The following is a 17,466-nucleotide window of genomic DNA, read 5'->3' on the forward strand; positions in this document are numbered from 1 at the left end:
AGCCCTGTGATAGACTGGAGACCTGTCCAGGGTGGACCCCGCCTCTCGCCCAATGACAGCTGGGATAGGCTCCAGGTTATACCAGCTAATTTAGGTGCTATTTTATTGGGAACTAAAATTACAATCAGACATGTCAACAGGTGAGACGTGGTGCACCACTGCATTTGTATGTTCCATAAACTAAGCACATTTTTAATATCAGAACTGGTGATCAGTCTTCCCTAAGGGTTCTCAAGTGGCAAGCGCTGTGCCATGAACAATGACAGGGGGCAAGTTAAATGGAAAGAGATGCAGATGAGGGATGAATGACAAGAGTGAGGGTCCTTGGGTCTTTGACATTAGTGACCAGTGTGGAGGAGGAGACTCGATGTGGGGGGTTCCGTCTCAGGTGGTGGGCGGTGGCTGTCCGAGCAACTTATGGACCCCAGATGGTGACTGAAAAGGAGAGAAGAAAGGAGGAAGGAGACGTGGGTGGAGAGGCACTGGGTAAGGGTACGGAAGGACAGAAGGATGAAGGACGTGGGATGTGGGAGAGGGAATGGTCTGCTGCCAGATCATTAGGTACACTAGCGAATGTATTCTAATATAACAGTCCTGCTCTAAATCTTCTCTTCATTAAAGTTTCTGGTGTTCAGCTTTAGTTTATAATAACAGAGAGAGCTGTTGAACAGACACATGTTCCTATTATTTTGACAACCCTGTTCAGGTCAGTGAGCTAGGCTAAATAAAAGAAACACTTTGAATTCAGTCTACTCTAACAGAAACCACAAACTTTGCATGTGACTGCGTCACTTTTACTTTTTTGTCCATCACCGCATTAAGCCCCACCTGAGCGATTTGATTGGCCCAGCTGCTCTTTGCAGGAGCATCATCAGTTCCCAACAGAGAGACTCCAGACCAACATTTATGTTTACCTTTCTGACGCGGTTTCAAGAAAAATTTAACTTTAGAAGAGTCGTGAAGGAGGATTCAGTGCAGGATTGTTACTTTAGGATGCATTCCTTTCCACTTTGAACTAATTAATTAATATAGTAAAGAGGAGAGTGGACATTCTGTTGTTTTTTGATTATGGATCCTCCCTGTTCACCAGTTGTTCTCCAGTTGCCTTCAGGGTGGAGAGGTTTTTCCAGTCGTGTCTGTCAGCTCCAGACTGACTCTGTAGACGGGGAGAGTTTGTCTGCTGACAGATGAGAGGCGATGATGGGAAAGTCAGACAACATTACACGCTAGGAATCTGTTCACCTGCAGGTCGGACTGAAGGGTCAAAGGACCCTGACTCTTTGTCTCTGTGTTTTTTTTTCTTGGAGGAGTTTTTCTTGTGAAAGGGGAGGTGGTGGTGGTGGTGGTGGTGGTGGGGTAGTGTAAAGGTCAGAGGTCGCTTTCATTAATCTAGAAAGCCAGCCCACCCCATCTCCAGCTGTTATCATCGCTAATTTGAGCGCCGGTAACACTAATGAGGGCAACCCCAGGTGACCCTGCCATGGAAAAATGATGGAGAGTCACAGCACAGGTTGCTCTCAGCTGAGTAAGAGAGAGAGGGAGAGAGGGAGAGTCATAAAGTCTCAGTCGGTCCCTGTGTTTTTCCTTCTTGTTCCTGTAAAAACCTCAGTAGTTAAAAGTAGAGTTGGTTTGTCCTGAGGTGTTGCATCTGAGAGTTTGATTATCAGAGATTTATAGATCAAGCAATCACAAAACATGTAGATGTATACCATAGACTGTATAAAGATGGATGGTGGAACTGCTCCTTTAAAGTGAGGCCAAAGCAATTAGCGCTCCCCCTGGTGGCTGACTGCAGTAGAGGTCATAAGCTCCGCCCCCTCCATGTTAGTGGGCGGGACTTGGGCCAAACTAAAACACTAAAATACTCGTCAAATAATTTTTTTCAAGCACGGTTTCTGTCATTTTAGGTAGTTATTATAATGTTGATGAATGTTCAAGTGTCATTTTTTTGGATAAGTTTTATTTTAGTTATTTGACGCTATAGAAACAGGATGTGACATAATGGAGACTACCAGTTGCCATGCCAACCGCTCCATAAAGCAATCCCGTGGGGCCGTGAGAGTTGTAAAAAAAAATTACAAAATTAAAAATAAGTACAGTGTATAATCCCACATTTCCTTGTATCTAGTGGATGTAGAGCAGAGCGTAGTATTAATTAAACGAAAACGCAGGTGAGTCTGGAGGAAGTGTGGGCGGGGCGTCAATATCGTGGCTCCACCCTCAGACCGTACTGATCAGACTCTGGCTCCAAGATGGTGCCGCCCGTATCCCCGGGAAAATAGCATAAGTTTGGCCAATGAGAGGAAGTGGGGACGCATCATCCATATTTATATACAGACTATGGCGTACGTACACTCAGTTGCCAGATCATTAGGTACACTAGTACTAAACAGTCACGAACCAAATCTTCTCTTCATGCAGGTTCTGGTGTTCAGCATTAGTTTAAATCAAATGAGAGAGATGTTGATTCAGCTGTGTTTTCATTTTGGAGCTTGTGGTTTGTAGAACTACTGAATAGTGATGTTCCTATTACTGCACCACAAACTGTATCCTCCAAAATGATCATCAACACAAGCTGAACATTAGAACAGTCATGAAGGGGGATTTAGTCCAATTTGTATATATTTATATTTATATATGTTAGAACAAATGTATTTAGTGTCGAACAAGTCATTCTGTCAAACATCGATGAACAGAGACCAGAAATAAGTAGTAAAGGAAAGAAATCTTTGTAATTTTGTAATTTTGTAAACCGTAAATATTTAAAATCTTTGCAAACTTTGGGATGTCCATTAGAAGGGTTTGAAAGCTATCCACACCGTGTCAGGTGTTGCTGATTGGGCTAATTAAGCTCATGCACCAGACAAAGACTCCACCACCACTGCCACTGCAAGACCAGTGGAGTTTGGAAACTACTTAAACCAAACTATTAAATCAGTTTTCCTCTTTATTAAGTCTGCATTTTCAGAATTAGTTCACAAGCTTTCTCTTATATTCTAGTTGGTAGTTTCTGCAGTTACAGTCTGTTTGTGATCACTGCAACAGAAAAGAAAGAAGATCTGCGTCTGAAAGAAGACGATGTGAATGAGAAAACGCATTTTAATGATAATAATAAAACCACAGCATCTTGTGTGGTCTGTGTGGCTGCATCAGGATCTTCTTTGTGTAGAGGATGAAGCAATGTTTTCACTGCACAATGAAAGGTTTCATACCTCAAATCTATACATGAGCATCAGAAAAATCTGTAGTTTATACTGAATAGTGCCACTAGTTGTAGGGTGTTTACTTGTATGTGACACTATGGTCTCTCCCTCTTATTTGTAACAAGTTTTCACAGTAAAATTGTGTGTTTTCTATGTTTTATGACAGTAAAAAAATGTTATTTAGAGTAAAGAATCTTTTATTTTACAGTTATATTTCTGGGGAGGTGCAGGTCAAGTATAAAAGTACCTCTAATGTTGAATTATGTATAATAAATCCAAGCTACAGTCATTTTAAACTAATAATCAGTTAATCAGAAACCTGGCTAAATACTCTTGTTCAGCTTTTTTTCTGTGCACAACAAATCAAGTCCAGAACATGACAGAAACATCCTACTTACACGGCGCTCTGCTGCTCAGCAGATGATCTGATTACACAGTGGGTCGTCCTGCTGCATACATTTGTAAATAAATGAGGGAAGGAGACGTGGCACTTTAACCCCTTAACGTACAGATTTTTATTTCACCCTCAGGTTCCGAAAATCTGTTTTCGCCACTTTTCAGCTTTTTCCAGCTCTCTTTCGCTCAGAGGAAAACTGAAACGCGAGCTTTTTTCTTGCATGTTCACGCTATTTTTTTGGCGCCTGATTTGTATTTTTGCACTTTGGCCTTAACGACTTCATCAGGAACAATATTCTTAAACACGATTCAGACTGACAGGAAACGTTAGGATGTGCACTATAACTTTACTTGGTAGCTCTGAGCAACATTTGCAGCGACCAGCTCTCAGTGTTTCTCTTTGCTCTTCGTCTCCAGATGACTTTGACTTCAGCCCCTCCTGATAGAAAGTCAGCTGCAGTGAAGTCAAGTGTGCAAAGAGTTAAAAGTGTGTGTGTGTTTGCACTTGTACAGCTATCTTTCTGAGGACCAGTTTGAGTTTTACACCAATTAAGTGAGGACATTTTGGCCCGTCCTCACTTCTTTAGGCTGTTTGAGGGTTAAGACCTGGTTTTAGGGTAAAGGTTACACTTAGGTTGTGGTTATGGGTAAGGGGCTAGGAAATGCATTATGCCAATGAGTGTCCTCACTAAGATAGCTGTATAAACGTGTGTGTGTATGTGTGTGTGTGTACTGGAGCTCCTGTACGAGGAGCCGGTGGGAACGCTGCCAGTTTCAGTCCTCCTCCTCCTCCAGGGCAGAAACTCTGGAATGTGTTTGAGGAGCACCATCGAGATTTCTCTAATCACTTTTATTGTTAAGCTCTGATGCTAAGGATCCGCTTCAAGTTCATGAGGTCGTCCGTTGTTTTCGACACCACTGACTCGTTTTGATTGAACTGATTCATCTCCCTTTAGGATTCTTGGCTAGAAATAAAGTGGGTTTTGCTGGAAGTCATGCACATATGAAACCCCGTCACTCAGTGCCTGCTCTGTCTCTCCCTTACGTGCTGGGATTGTGATGACAGTTGCCTTTTGCCTCCTGACAGCTCTGAACATGCACGACATCTCTGCAGAAAGCAATTACAGACGAGAGCAGAGGGTTGTGTTGTTCAGAGAGGCGCAACATTTAGAGTGATAAAATGTTGGATGAAAATCAATCAGCTTAATTAGTGAAGGTGTTAAAAGATGTTTTTGGATGGATGGAGGCAATTTGACATTTTCTAACATTTCACTGCAACAACACTCCTTGATGTACAGCAGCAGCCATCCCCAGCAGGATGCAGCCTGACACAGACACACACACAAAAACACTTTAGGAACAACTAAAAAAAAAACATGAAGAACAGCACAAGGTGTTGACCTGGCCTCCAAATTCACTAGATCCCAAGCTGATCAAGTATCTGTGGGATGATCCACAGAGGCACATTGCGTTGCCAGACACCACAGGACACCCTCAGAAGGCCCATGTCCATTCTCTGATGAGTCACCACAATGAAGACTTACACAATATTAGGAAGGTGGTCATAATGTTATGCCTGATCAGTTTTCCTGGGACTATCTCAGTCATCACACTCATGTCGAGCCTCGGCCCTTGTTTTGTTCTTCTTCGTGTCACTTTGTGATAAATCTACAGAGCTGTCCCTCCCTCTGGTTGTTTTCAGGCCTCTTGGGGTCCCACGTGGGGTCCCTCCTCTGAGTCTGCGCCGGGACGCCCCGCACGTGCGCGACGGCAGCTCCACTTCAGAAACGAGTGGGCGACGTGGAGCGGCTGGTCCGTCTGCTCGCGCAGCTGCGGGGGCGGAGCCTCGGTGCGGACGCGCACCTGCATCACCAGGTGATTATGGACAGTCAGAAATAAATGCACCTAAATGCACTTCCTGTTGTCTTTAGAAGCTGTGTCATGATTTCAGAGAAACCTGAACTTTATGTAAGTGAAACAGAAACACAGAAATCTTAATCAAAAAATTTTCTTCAACGTACAATAAAACTGAATACTTATAGTTGCATTGAGGGTAAGTATGATGGACAGATTTTGAATTTAGATTTAGATTTCTTGACCATATGAACCAAAAAGTTGGAGGTTAGATGCTCGCTCAGGGCACCTGGACATGGGGAGGATGTGAACTTTGTTCTCTACCCACTACGCCACAGCTTCCTTATTCTGCCAGTTTTGCATATTTTTGCAGTTTTTGTACATTTTGTAAGCCTTTCTAAATTAACAGCAGGGTTTTAATAGTCACCAGTTAGGGTTAGGCTTAGTTAAATAGTTACATGTATTGATTTTGCAGATGCTTTTGTCCACACACATAACTCTTCACCTGTAGTTGATCGATCAAGCATGTATAAAGTCCAGCTTTAATGAAAGTTATTTAAATCTGTAATCATTTTGAGACACTAAAGCCGTCACTTGTTTCTGTCTCCGATCTGTTCTTTGTCTTTCCGTGTCCTAGGAACCCAGTGGGTGGACCATGTGCAGGAGATCCCAGACAATACAAGATCTGCAACACCAAGGTTCATTTTCAGCGTAAATCTTTTCACACCGTAGGAAAAAAAAAAAACGACTTTCGGTGTAGACTGTTTAGAACAATGGCCGATGTTTGCCTTACGAGTTGCTCACTGAGGTGTGTTCAGCCGACGGATTTCAGGGTGTGAGCTGGAAACACGTCGACGTCACCGAGCTGAACTCGGAGGATTTAAGTGGGCTTTTAGAAGTGCTACTGTACTGAAACGTGCTGTGAGGTCAGAGACAGCCCGTCACCGTGGCCCGTGTATTGATTGATGGAAAAACCCACTCACTGCAGCAGCAGCGTGTTAAAGCAAGTTTGAATGCGTGTGCATGTCGTAGTGTGTACATTTTTAAGCTCGGAGCTTAATGAAGGGACACAAATCCTGATTTATTATTTCTGTGCTTTATGATAAAGAAAGATTTATGCACAGATAATAAAACAACATTTATGATGTTTTGATATATGCTGTTCCCTTCAAGGTAAATTATGACTTTAAGATTTTCAAGGATCATATATCATGCGTCTTTATGGCGTGTGCTTGTTTGTGCAGGAGTGTCCTCCCGGCTCGGAGGACTTCCGAGAGATGCAGTGTGCTGCCTTCAATGACAGACCGCTGGTGGCTGGAAACTCCTTCAGATGGACCACGTTTCATGGAGGTCAGAGAGACAAATCACGTCTGGGTAGTAAAGACTAGCTGTTTGGAAATAAAAAAGACTTAATTTTAGGCCTTTATGCACCAGAAATTCAAATCTTTGTGTACTTTACTGCCAGTTTATACAGAGACAGTCTTGTAAAAGTATTAAAGCAACAAGAGTTGTGACCAGAGACTCAGTAACTGTATTTAAAATGCATCACTAACATGATCAATGCTCACCTGAAAAACCTGTTGCAAACCATTTGATTCTTGTCGTCTGCCTCCTGGTGGGTCTGTCCATGCTCTGCAGTCAGTAGCAGGCTTTTGGCAGCCATTTCTAAAATGTCTGATGACATTTTTGCCAATTTACAAAAATTTTACGGTGAAAAATATCATCTATTCATATTTCAGTACAAACTTTTACTTTACTGACACGACCTCCAGTTACTGCATACATTATCCTTTATTAAAATGTCTATTCTATGTTATTTTTTGCACATTTTTCTAATTTAATTAAACTGATCACAAACTGAACACATGCATTAATTTATTCCATCTTAGAAGAATTGTTGTGTAAACTAATGTTGCAGGGCATCAGTCTGTAATTATTGTTTTTTGCCGTCAAAAAAATTACTTATTGTTTTATTTATATTTTATATTTACCAGTTCAGAAAAGAAGTTTAGAGACAGAAAGCTTGAGCAAAGACAGAAACTATATATATATATATATATTTTATATTTTTTCTTACCAATAGACAAAAATAAAAAGGTCATAACATAGAATCCTGCTTGGGAAACCATACAACTAAACCAAAAGAAAAATATTTTTACTTTCCTCTGTCACATGTGCAAGACAGTTTCCTCCTCTCTCTCTCCTACCTTTCCCTGTGTCCCCCCCCCCCCCCCCCCGTGATGAACTAATGAGCCACTGACTGAAGCTCTCCCCTGCCAGGCTCTAACCCCTGCGAGCTCAGCTGTCTGGCCCTGGGTCACAACTTCTACTACAACTTTGGCCGCGTGCTCGATGGCACGGCCTGCGACAAGGAGCCCGGAGCCGTGTGTGTCAATGGACGCTGTCTGGTGAGTGGCGACGTCGCTGTCCCCGTTTTCTGGGAGAGGCTAGAGCCAGGTCGGTGAGGCATGGTTTAAATGTGCACTAGAACGTTAACTAACTTTCGGCTGTGGTCGGCCGATGAGTCCCAGGCGCACCCAGCAGCCTCTCATGCACTCAGAGCAGGACGATAAAAAGTTGTTTTGTGACGGCCTAACATCTGCTCTGTTCCTTTGAAATAAAACAACACATTTGTATCTCTGCAAAAACTATGGAAAAAATGTAATTGGTGTAGATAATGTGCAGCATTTTCCCCCTGCAGTTTTATTTAGAGGATAATCTTCTGGATAATTAAGCATCGCTATAGATTTATATTATGGCCACCAAATGATAATGATCTCTACTTTCTTAAAGTGAATGATTTTGTCAAACTGCTCAATGCCTTAATGGGTTTTTACAAGGTGTAGTCTTCAGTATTTTGTAATAAAATAGTCATTTGTGAGACAATTCATCCATCAATCCATTATCTACGTCCCTAGAGGGTTGCAGGGGGGCTGGAGCCTATCCCAGCTGTTATTGGGCGTGAGGCGGGGTACACCCTGGACAGGTCACCATCCGTCACAGGGCTAACACAGAGAGACAGACAACTATTCACACTCACTCGCACATCCACGGCCAGTTTAGAATAACCATTTAACTGAACAAGCATGTCTTTTGACCTTGGGAGGAAGCTGGAGGACCAAAGAGAAAACAGGGAGAACTGTGCACAGAAAGGACCCAGCTGTTTTGCTGTTTTGCTGTTTAGCTGTTTAGCTGTTTTCTGTTTGTTTAAACCTTGAAAGTTTTCCAGCTGTCAGTAACCTGTCTGTAGAGACAATAAGCAGGACCTGTGTCTCTGGAACACAACAACTCCTTGCAGTCTGCAGCTGCGTGATGTACGATGATGATTTTAAAAGTGAGGCTGGACGGAGCCCAAAGTTTTTCCCTCTTTCTCCATTCCTTCGGTCCCACTCTCCTGTGGCATAAATGATGTTGACCACTCTGACTGCAGCTCTCTGGAGAAGTGAACTCCATGCTGTGCGTTAGGTCCAGAGTGCACTCATCGGTGTGGACTGCAGCCTTCAGTTAGCGTTCCAGCTCTGCTGAGCACGCAGTCTGCACAGCTCCACACGGATCCGCTTGGTCCTGCAGCGTAAAGACACATCTGCAGCCTGAGGGTCCGTGCACAGTCAGAGCTATTTTTACACAGCCGACGGAGGATTAATGCGTGTTTGTGTTTACGTACGTCTATATGTGTGTGTTTGTTCATGCTTACATGTGGGACGTAGTGTAAATAAGTGGATTTATGGCCCGTGGACTGGAACTGGCCGGGGTCAGAGCACCAGGAAGCAGCTGGTCTGGACGACCGCATGTCACAAATTAAGATCAGGCTGCAGAACACATTTTTGCATGTGTGTGTTGCTCAGAACATTTCACAAATTGTTTTGCAGCTTTAATGATAAACCAAGTCAGTTTTTTTTTTTCACCCTTATTTTTGACCCTTTGAAAGCACTGGATTTGTCCAAAGTAGTTGAAATAAACAAGGGATTTTACAAAACAACAAATTTGGAGGCCAGGTCAACACCTTGTGCTGTTCTTCATGTTTTTTTAGTTGTTCCTAAAGTGTTTTTGTGTGTGTGTCTGTGTCAGGCTGCATCCTGCTGGGGATGGCTGCTGCCATCAAGGAGTGTCATTGCTATGGGGTGGGGGTGCCTGGTCTGGTCTAGGTGGGTAACATCCACACTAATGAATGCCAGGTCCAGAAGTTTCCCAGAACGTTGAATTGTCACAAGATGGTCAATGTTTTTCACTTCTCCTGTCAGTGGTCATAATGTTGTGGCTGATTGGTGTAGATACAGCTTTGGAGTTCGAATCACTTAAAGAATTAACCCCAAATCCTTCTGCATTGTAAGAATAACTTTATTTCTACACTCTCGTTATATTTCCTGCATACTTGTGTGTTTGTGGTGTTCCTCAGCCCCTCTCTGAGGTTCTCTGCTGCCTTGTCCCAGAGGCTTCATTTCCTGCTGCACACACAGATGCCGTGGAGTTTTTTGTTTTTAAGGGGCTTAAGGGACTGATTATAGGTTCCCTAGGTTGTTGCTCTCATGCCTGAGAAACCTCCGCGTTGATTGGCCTGTGAGTGAGAGATGTAGACCAGAGCGAGCCGCTGTAATCTATCTAGCAACGGCATTCTCCGCACGCCATAAACCATCCAGCCCGTCCTGCACGCTCTTCGTGTTGGCATTTTAACGTTTACAGAGACAAGCCTCCGATCCCCTCCCCGAGGCCCCGAGGTGCTGTTTTTCTCCAAAGTAAATGTTTGTGAGAGGGGGGGAAAATGACAGAGAGGAGCAAATAAGAGAAGGAGAGCGAGAGAGAATTGAGTTGAGGCCCGGCGACTGTAAGGCAAAGAGAACGCAAAAAGAAAAGGTTAGAAGCTTCTCAACGAATGTGTGAAACAAGCGGGTCGCTGCTTCTCATCGAGACATTCAACCAGATCAAACTGTCACTCACTGAACAGCTGTGCACAACTGTGTCTCGTACAGACCCCCGGCTGTGACTCCGTCCTGGGTTCGAAGCAGCAGGAGGACGCCTGCATGGTGTGTGGAGGTCACAACTCCACCTGTCTGCACCACAAGAGTGTGTACCAGAGCAATGGTCTGGAGGCAGGTAGGATACGCACACACACACCACCACACAACACACACACACACAATCATCACATTATCTCCACGAAGAATGTACTGGAGCAGATTCAGATAAACACGATGCGTGGGATAATTCCCGGGCCTTTGTGATTTCCCGCTCAAGTGTCATTCAGGCTTATTGCTCACTGATAAAGTGAAGATTAACCATGGTAACAGTTGTGCCAAAGAAAAGCACTTGGCCGCCGTCCAGGAGGAACATCAGCCAACAAACGGGCCCAAAATTACAGTGGTTAAGATTTCAGGAAGGAGGAGGAAGAACACAAAGTTCTCCAGGCCATTCTGGCTCGACGCCACCAAAACCTTTTCTACTCTCAGAGGTACCTTCAGAGACTAATGTGATGGAAGGAAGTCTGCAGGATTTCCCATGGTTTGCTCACAGACAGTATACTGTACGGTACGCTGGACTATGAACGGGTTAACCAGGCTGCTCGTGACTCAGTTTGCTTTGAAATGTGCAGTGTAAACTGAAGGAAAGCAAACTAAACCTTTAACATTCAGCTGGTAGAGACAGTATCAATATTGACTTATGTTTATTAGTGTTGTCAAAAGACCAAAATATTTAATCGTGATTTATCGCATAATTTACTAAGATGACGCAGGTTAATCACACTTTTTATATATAAATGTACCTCACCATCTCAGCTCCTTGCTCGGTTCATTGACACTAAACGCAAATAACTTTTAGCAGGACTTTGAAGATAATGTTCAAAATATGTTTCTTTGTCCATTTCTGCTCATTTAGTTCTGATTCTTATTTTTGGGGTGAATTGTTGGGAGTTTTGACACTACAGGGCACATCACTGCCCCCTTTAGGGTAAAATCAGTTACTGCAGCTGCACTTCAGATTCTGCTTGCTTTCCACAGCGTTACTGCTGCTTCGATCACTACTTAATTTGCAATGTTTCTCAAAAGTCATACCTGGTATCACTGGTTAACACACCTATGCCGACAAGGACAAGCGATGGAAACAAGGTCATAATCTTTTGGTGATGTGCCTGAACTTCACTTTTTCTTGATTACTTCTCAGGATATACTGCATGTATTCTGAGCATTAAGACATAATGTGATCATAATGTCATTAACAAGAGCTCACTTGAGCTTGGATGTTTGCAGAGGAAGCCCTCAAAGAAAAGTCAGCTGTTGAATGGAGGTGCAGATGTCAATGATAGAGAACTTTATCAATAATCGTAGAGAAAATGAATTTGGTTCTATGAAGAAAACATTTACATTATGCTTTAAATATTTGAAATGCGCATTATTCTTAAACCTACTCAGGATTGTTGGCTTTCTAAGATTAGATCCAATAAACAAGCTGCAACAAGGACAACTGGACGTATAGAGTTTCTCGAAGATGTTTCATCCAAGTAGCTTCTTCAGTTCTAAAGATGAAGAGTTGGGGTTAAAATAGGAACTTCTGTGGGTGTTGCCCACCTAAAAGTCTCATGACTAAGGTCTGTTACTTACTTGTAATTGGAGGAACCTGTTTTGATTCAGTTGTCCTACCCCAATGGGATGGTTCTCTAATGACCCATTAATGTCCAGAGGCTCCAGTCTCAAGGTGTGGACAGGGGTGAAACTTCTTGGGGAATGGGTTGCAAATTGATGGCAGGTTATATCTCAGTCCACCTCAGACCTAGATGTCTTCCTTTGCTCCTTTGTCAAACCATCGGTTCAGGTATAGGTGGACCGCTGAATCCTGGCCTCTCCTGTGCTCAGCCATGCATTTGTGAATGGGTCTGTTCATTCTTTACTGCACTGAACTTTGTCTTTTACAACTAAAGACACTACTTGGATAAAATGTCTGCAAGAAACTCTATGAGCCCAGATGCCCTTGTTTGAGCTTTGTTTTGTGAACATAACCTGACCTGGATGACTGAGAACCTTCACAGTCCTAGACTGTAGGGGCTAATGTGGAAAACAAAGGAAATTTAAAAAGACAAGACAGCAGGACAGGGAAACATGCATTGAGTTTTGATATTAACACATCGCGGACACACATGTACGGAGACAAACAGAACACCTCTGTTGTGTGACTTGGCTCCAGACTCGTCTCTAACTGTGGCTCAGTGTGCAGGCCGAGCAGAGCTGACAGATAAAGTACCGAGGCGTAATGGCTCAGATTGAGCAAGAAGAAAACAGGCTGATAATGGCCGCTTTGTTTTGGCGCCTCCGTGGCCTTGGGGAGGTTTTTCCTCTCCTCCTGCAGCTGTGTTTCCCAGCAGAGGCAGAACTGACGGAGGGCAGCTCTCCTCCCAAGGTCAGATGGCCTCAAGCTCATCGCTGCCTGTCTGTAACTCTGACACTTCCTCGGTCACAACTCTACGTCTTCATATAGCTTAAGCCCTGCGGATGAACCTTGTGCATAGTTTCTCTCTGACACGGGTAAGCAGGAGCAACCGACGTTACACGGCCTTCACAGGCTTTGATGGATGCAGCTGCTTTTCAGTGCAGAGCAGCGGGCGGACCATAGAGCTGTCCCTGCCTCTGTCTGGTTTGGCTCACAAGTGAAATATCACTCTGCAATGAATGGTTGCGATTTCAGCTCATTCATAAATGTCACTCACCGCGTCTCTTTGTGCTCGTGAGCCGACAGTGCAAACCATCTATCTCAGTTAAACATTACTGACTTCAAGGAGTTTGATTGTTTGGTAATGACAGATCATAAAACCATCACAGCGGCACCGTGGTGTGAAGCACGACCTGCCTTCTCAGATAAACATGATTATAGGTCATCATATTGATCACTGATCACTAACTGACTGCTGATAAATGACGCTTAGAGTGTTAAGATATTAAATCCTGGATATAAAAACTGTCTGATGTAAAACTGCTGAACCATATATGGCAACGTTTCAAAGAACATTTTAGGAACGAGTGCAACTGGACTTTTAGGGTTTCATGAAGGTGTTTCTCCACTTTTATCTCCTGCCATCTTACTACATATAGTTCTCATGTGCTACATATGTTATCATGATGCTGATGTGTGTTACCCTGTAGATACTTTCTTGTGAATCCACAGGTACTCCATGTGGAGCAAGTTATTGGTTTTAGAAAAGCTTTATATACAGTATAAATGAGCTGACAGTAAAAAGTTGCCAGAGTCTGACCACTGCACAAAGCCTTCTCCAGCACATCCCAAAGATTCTCAATGGGGTTAAGGTCTGGACTCTGTGGTGGCCAATCCATGTGTGAAAATGATGTCTCATGCTCCCTGAACCACTCTTTCACAATCTGAGCCCCATGAATCCTGGCATTGTCATCTTGGAATATGATCCATTGATGGAATAACCTGGTCATTCAGTATATTCAGGTAGTCAGCTGACCTCATTCTTTGGGCAACATAATGTTGCTGAACCTAGACCTGAGCAACTGCAGCAACCCCAGATCATAGCACTGCCCCCACAGGCTTGTACAGTAGACACTAGGCATGATGGGTGCATCACTTCATCTGCCTCTCTTCTTACCCTGATGCCCCCATCACTCTGGAACAGGGTAAATCTGGACTCATCAGACCACATGACCTTCTTCCATTGCTCCAGAGTCCAATCTTTATGCTCCCTAGCAAACTGAAGCCTTTTTTTTAGTTTTTCAGTTAGCCTCACTGATTAGTGGTTTTCTTAAGGCTACACAGCTGTTCAGTCTCAATCCCTTGAGTTCCCTTAACATTGTACGTGTGGAAATGATCTTACTTTCACTTTCATGATGGTTCCCCACTATCCTTCCAGTTTTATTAGTTTCTACAATCTCCTTAGATGTTTTCTCTGCTTGATGCATGCCAATGATTTGACCCTTCTCAAACAGACTAACATCTTTTCCACGACCACAGGATGTGTCTTTAGACATGGTTGTTTAAGAAATGAGAAGCTACTCATTGCATCAGTTGGGGTTAAATAACTTGTTGCCAGCTGAAAGATAATCACCCATGCAGTAATTATCCAATAGGAGGCTCCTACCTATTTGCTTAGTTAAATCCAGGTGGTGACTATTGTTATGGCCAGGCAGTGTATATATTTATATATGTGTGTGTATTGGCCGTAACTTCAAGCTAACATGTTGTAATTGATACCAAGAGCGTAGCCTGCAAAGACAAGCCAAAAATGTTCCACTAAGAAGATATAAGAAGGGGTTTAATGACATGGTGTATTCCTGAACAAGCTGAAACGAGGGAAACTTTACTTCTTCAAGATGTTTCATCCAAGTAGCTTCTTTAGTTTGAAGGAGTACTGGTGAGGAGTTGTTTAATAGAAACATGAGTGTTCAGAAAAACATCCTTTTCTGATACGTTATAAAAAAAACGTTAGCCTTGATTAGTGTCACACAGTCATAAATTCCAAAGTTAATCATTTGGCCCTTATCTGGCACGTACTGGTTTAACTTAGTCCTCCAGGTTCATTCAAGGTAAACAGGCAGGAATCTGAACAGTGGGATGATAAATGTCCAGGCTGTAAAACGATGACAGGTTTGTTTTATAACCAGTCATCAGTGACGTTTAACACATTTAACATGAACTTAACTGTACACAGTCTGTAACTATATGCAAACCACATGACCACTACAGTATTTTGCAACCTTGCTGTAACGTCTTTTGTACATTTGATTCATTTCCATTTTAGCACAACACTGAGATCATCACAGAGCCTGGAATCTGAGATAGCTGTGATGCATCAGTGAAGCAGAACAAGAGTTATTCAGATTTTAGTCTTCTGTATTTAATTAAAAAAGAGTAAAGGATGTTAAATCCACATAATGCAACTTAACTGTAGTGTGAGCAGCGTGTTAAGAGGAAACGCCCAGCCTGATAAACTGATCAGAAGACCTGAAGACCTTCAACAAGGACCAGGTCTAGGCAACTCCAGGGACCCTGAAAGTGCCATGTCCATTTAATGAGATATTTTTCTGCAAAGTTCAAGTTTACTGCTGCAGAAAACCAGCAAATTAAGTTATTGTTTCATGTAAGAATCTAGAACAAGTGCATTTGGGGAAATTTTGATTTGAATAAAATAACTCAGACAAGTTTAATCTCATCAGATCCAGAGTTGTGGTTGGTTTCTAAGCGATCTGGGTCAAAAATGTCAAAAACAATAATCCTTAGTAGGTTAGTCTGGTCATGGCAGTAGTCCACATGAGTCAGTTAGTTCACCGTGACCTGTAAACTCAGCGGAGGGAACATGTTCTTTATTTTCGACCACATGAATAACTTCTCGTTCAGTTTGACCTCTCCTCACTATAAACACTGGCTCACAGGTGAACCCAGAACCATCTCTGAAACGTAACAGACACTCTTCAGGGATTACGGTTTAACCGGCTCTTAATGCTCCGCTTCATTTAGACTCAAAATAAGTTCTCGTAAAAAGAACAAGACCTGGCCTCGTTTTACTTCGTATTAACATCGCTTTCAGAGCAGCACTCGTGTCCCTGGCTCATAAAAACAGAAAGTGACTTTTCCTTTAATCATGTGAAGCAGCTAAACATGAAGGGGAAACTGACTTTAAATCCAAGCTCACAACTCACTGCCTCTGTTTTTGTTTCAGGCGGGCCTTTCGGGTACAACGAGGTGGCCATGATACCAGCCGGAGCCACTCACATCCGAGTCACTGATAACAGCAGGAACTATCTAGGTAAGATTCAGAACACCTGGCTTTGGCTTGTTTACGTCAGTTTACTTCACTGGTTGCTGAGCTGCAGAGTAAAGCAGCAACATTAAAATGAATTTGTAGACTTCACCTAGAAACAGGAGGGTCTCAGTACTCCCATCTGGTCTCTGCGCCCGCTGTGTGTTTTCCAGGCAACATAATAACCAAGGGCATCTATTCTCATCCTCGTTTATGAGGCCAAAATAAAACAAGGCCCCCCTGAAATGGCACATACTGTGGTTTTGAAAAGGGACACTCATAAGGGGTTTATCTGACCACTGAGGCCAGCCAGGTGAAGGTACTTGTTTCCATCTCATGTCATGGAAAATCCCTCACCCTGCTCTTAGGACGGACAGCTGCCCCGATGGAGCCAGCTGGCATATTTCTTTCATTTTACCTCAACTCGACCCGGTTACGTGGATTTGTAATTGCTACCTTTGTTGGTTCAGAATACAGCTGCCAGAATGCTTACAGGAACCAGTCTCTCTGTCCACATCAACCCCCAGTCCTTGCATCTCTTTCCTAGCTCCCAATAAAATTAATTAGTAATCAAAATCCTTCTGATCACCTTTAAGGCACAACACAACCTTACAGCCACTACAGTCTTCTTATCCTTGGCCTTGCCATTTTCTGCTCAAAGGTGATTGTGTCTTTGCTGCACTGATTCAGACCATATGGAACCAACTTAGTAATAATATTAGGGCTGTTGACTCATTTAGCCTTTGCTCAGGTAACATTCTCACGTCGTACCTGGTTTATTACCTTGCTCTCCCAATAGATTTGCTTAAGTGGTGGATTTATGATCCGTTTTATTTCCTTCCACTAATCTTTTTGTTCTGTTTGTACTTTGTTTCTCTTTTATTGCATTGTATTAGTCATCTGATCTTTTTATCTAAAGCACTTATTGTTTTAAAAGTGCCAAATACACCGATCATGCGTAACATTACGACCACCTTCCTAATATTGTGCAGGTCTCCCTTGTGGTGACTCATCAGAGAATGGACATGGGCCTTCTGAGGGTGTCCTGTGGTGTCTGGCAACAGAATGTTGTTAGTGGGGGCCTTTGAGGGGAGGGGCCTCTGTGGATCATCCTACAGATACTTGATCAGTTTGGGATCTAGTGAATTTGGAGGCCAGGTCAACACCTTGTGCTGTTCTTTATTTATTTTTATTTTTTTAGTTATTCCTAAAGTGTTTTTGTGTGTGTGTCTGTGTCAGGCTGCATCCTGCTGGGGATGTCTGCTGCCATCA

General features: G+C 43.1%; 1 protein-coding gene across 1 annotated transcript in view; it reads left to right on the forward strand.

Moving 5' to 3' along the window:
* The window catches only part of adamtsl5 (ADAMTS like 5), a 38,095-nt gene that overhangs the window by 13,978 nt on the left and 6,651 nt on the right, over positions 1-17,466 (forward strand). Inside the window, exons 3-8 of the mRNA XM_084541156.1 lie at positions 5,302-5,474; positions 6,091-6,151; positions 6,698-6,803; positions 7,734-7,861; positions 10,421-10,544; positions 16,114-16,200. Of these exons, the coding sequence (XP_084397282.1) occupies positions 5,302-5,474; positions 6,091-6,151; positions 6,698-6,803; positions 7,734-7,861; positions 10,421-10,544; positions 16,114-16,200 (679 nt within the window). The remainder of the gene's footprint in view (positions 1-5,301; positions 5,475-6,090; positions 6,152-6,697; positions 6,804-7,733; positions 7,862-10,420; positions 10,545-16,113; positions 16,201-17,466) is intronic.

Source organism: Chelon labrosus, assembly GCF_963514085.1.
Source record: "Chelon labrosus genome assembly, chromosome: 3".
Lineage (NCBI taxonomy): Eukaryota > Metazoa > Chordata > Actinopteri > Mugiliformes > Mugilidae > Chelon > Chelon labrosus.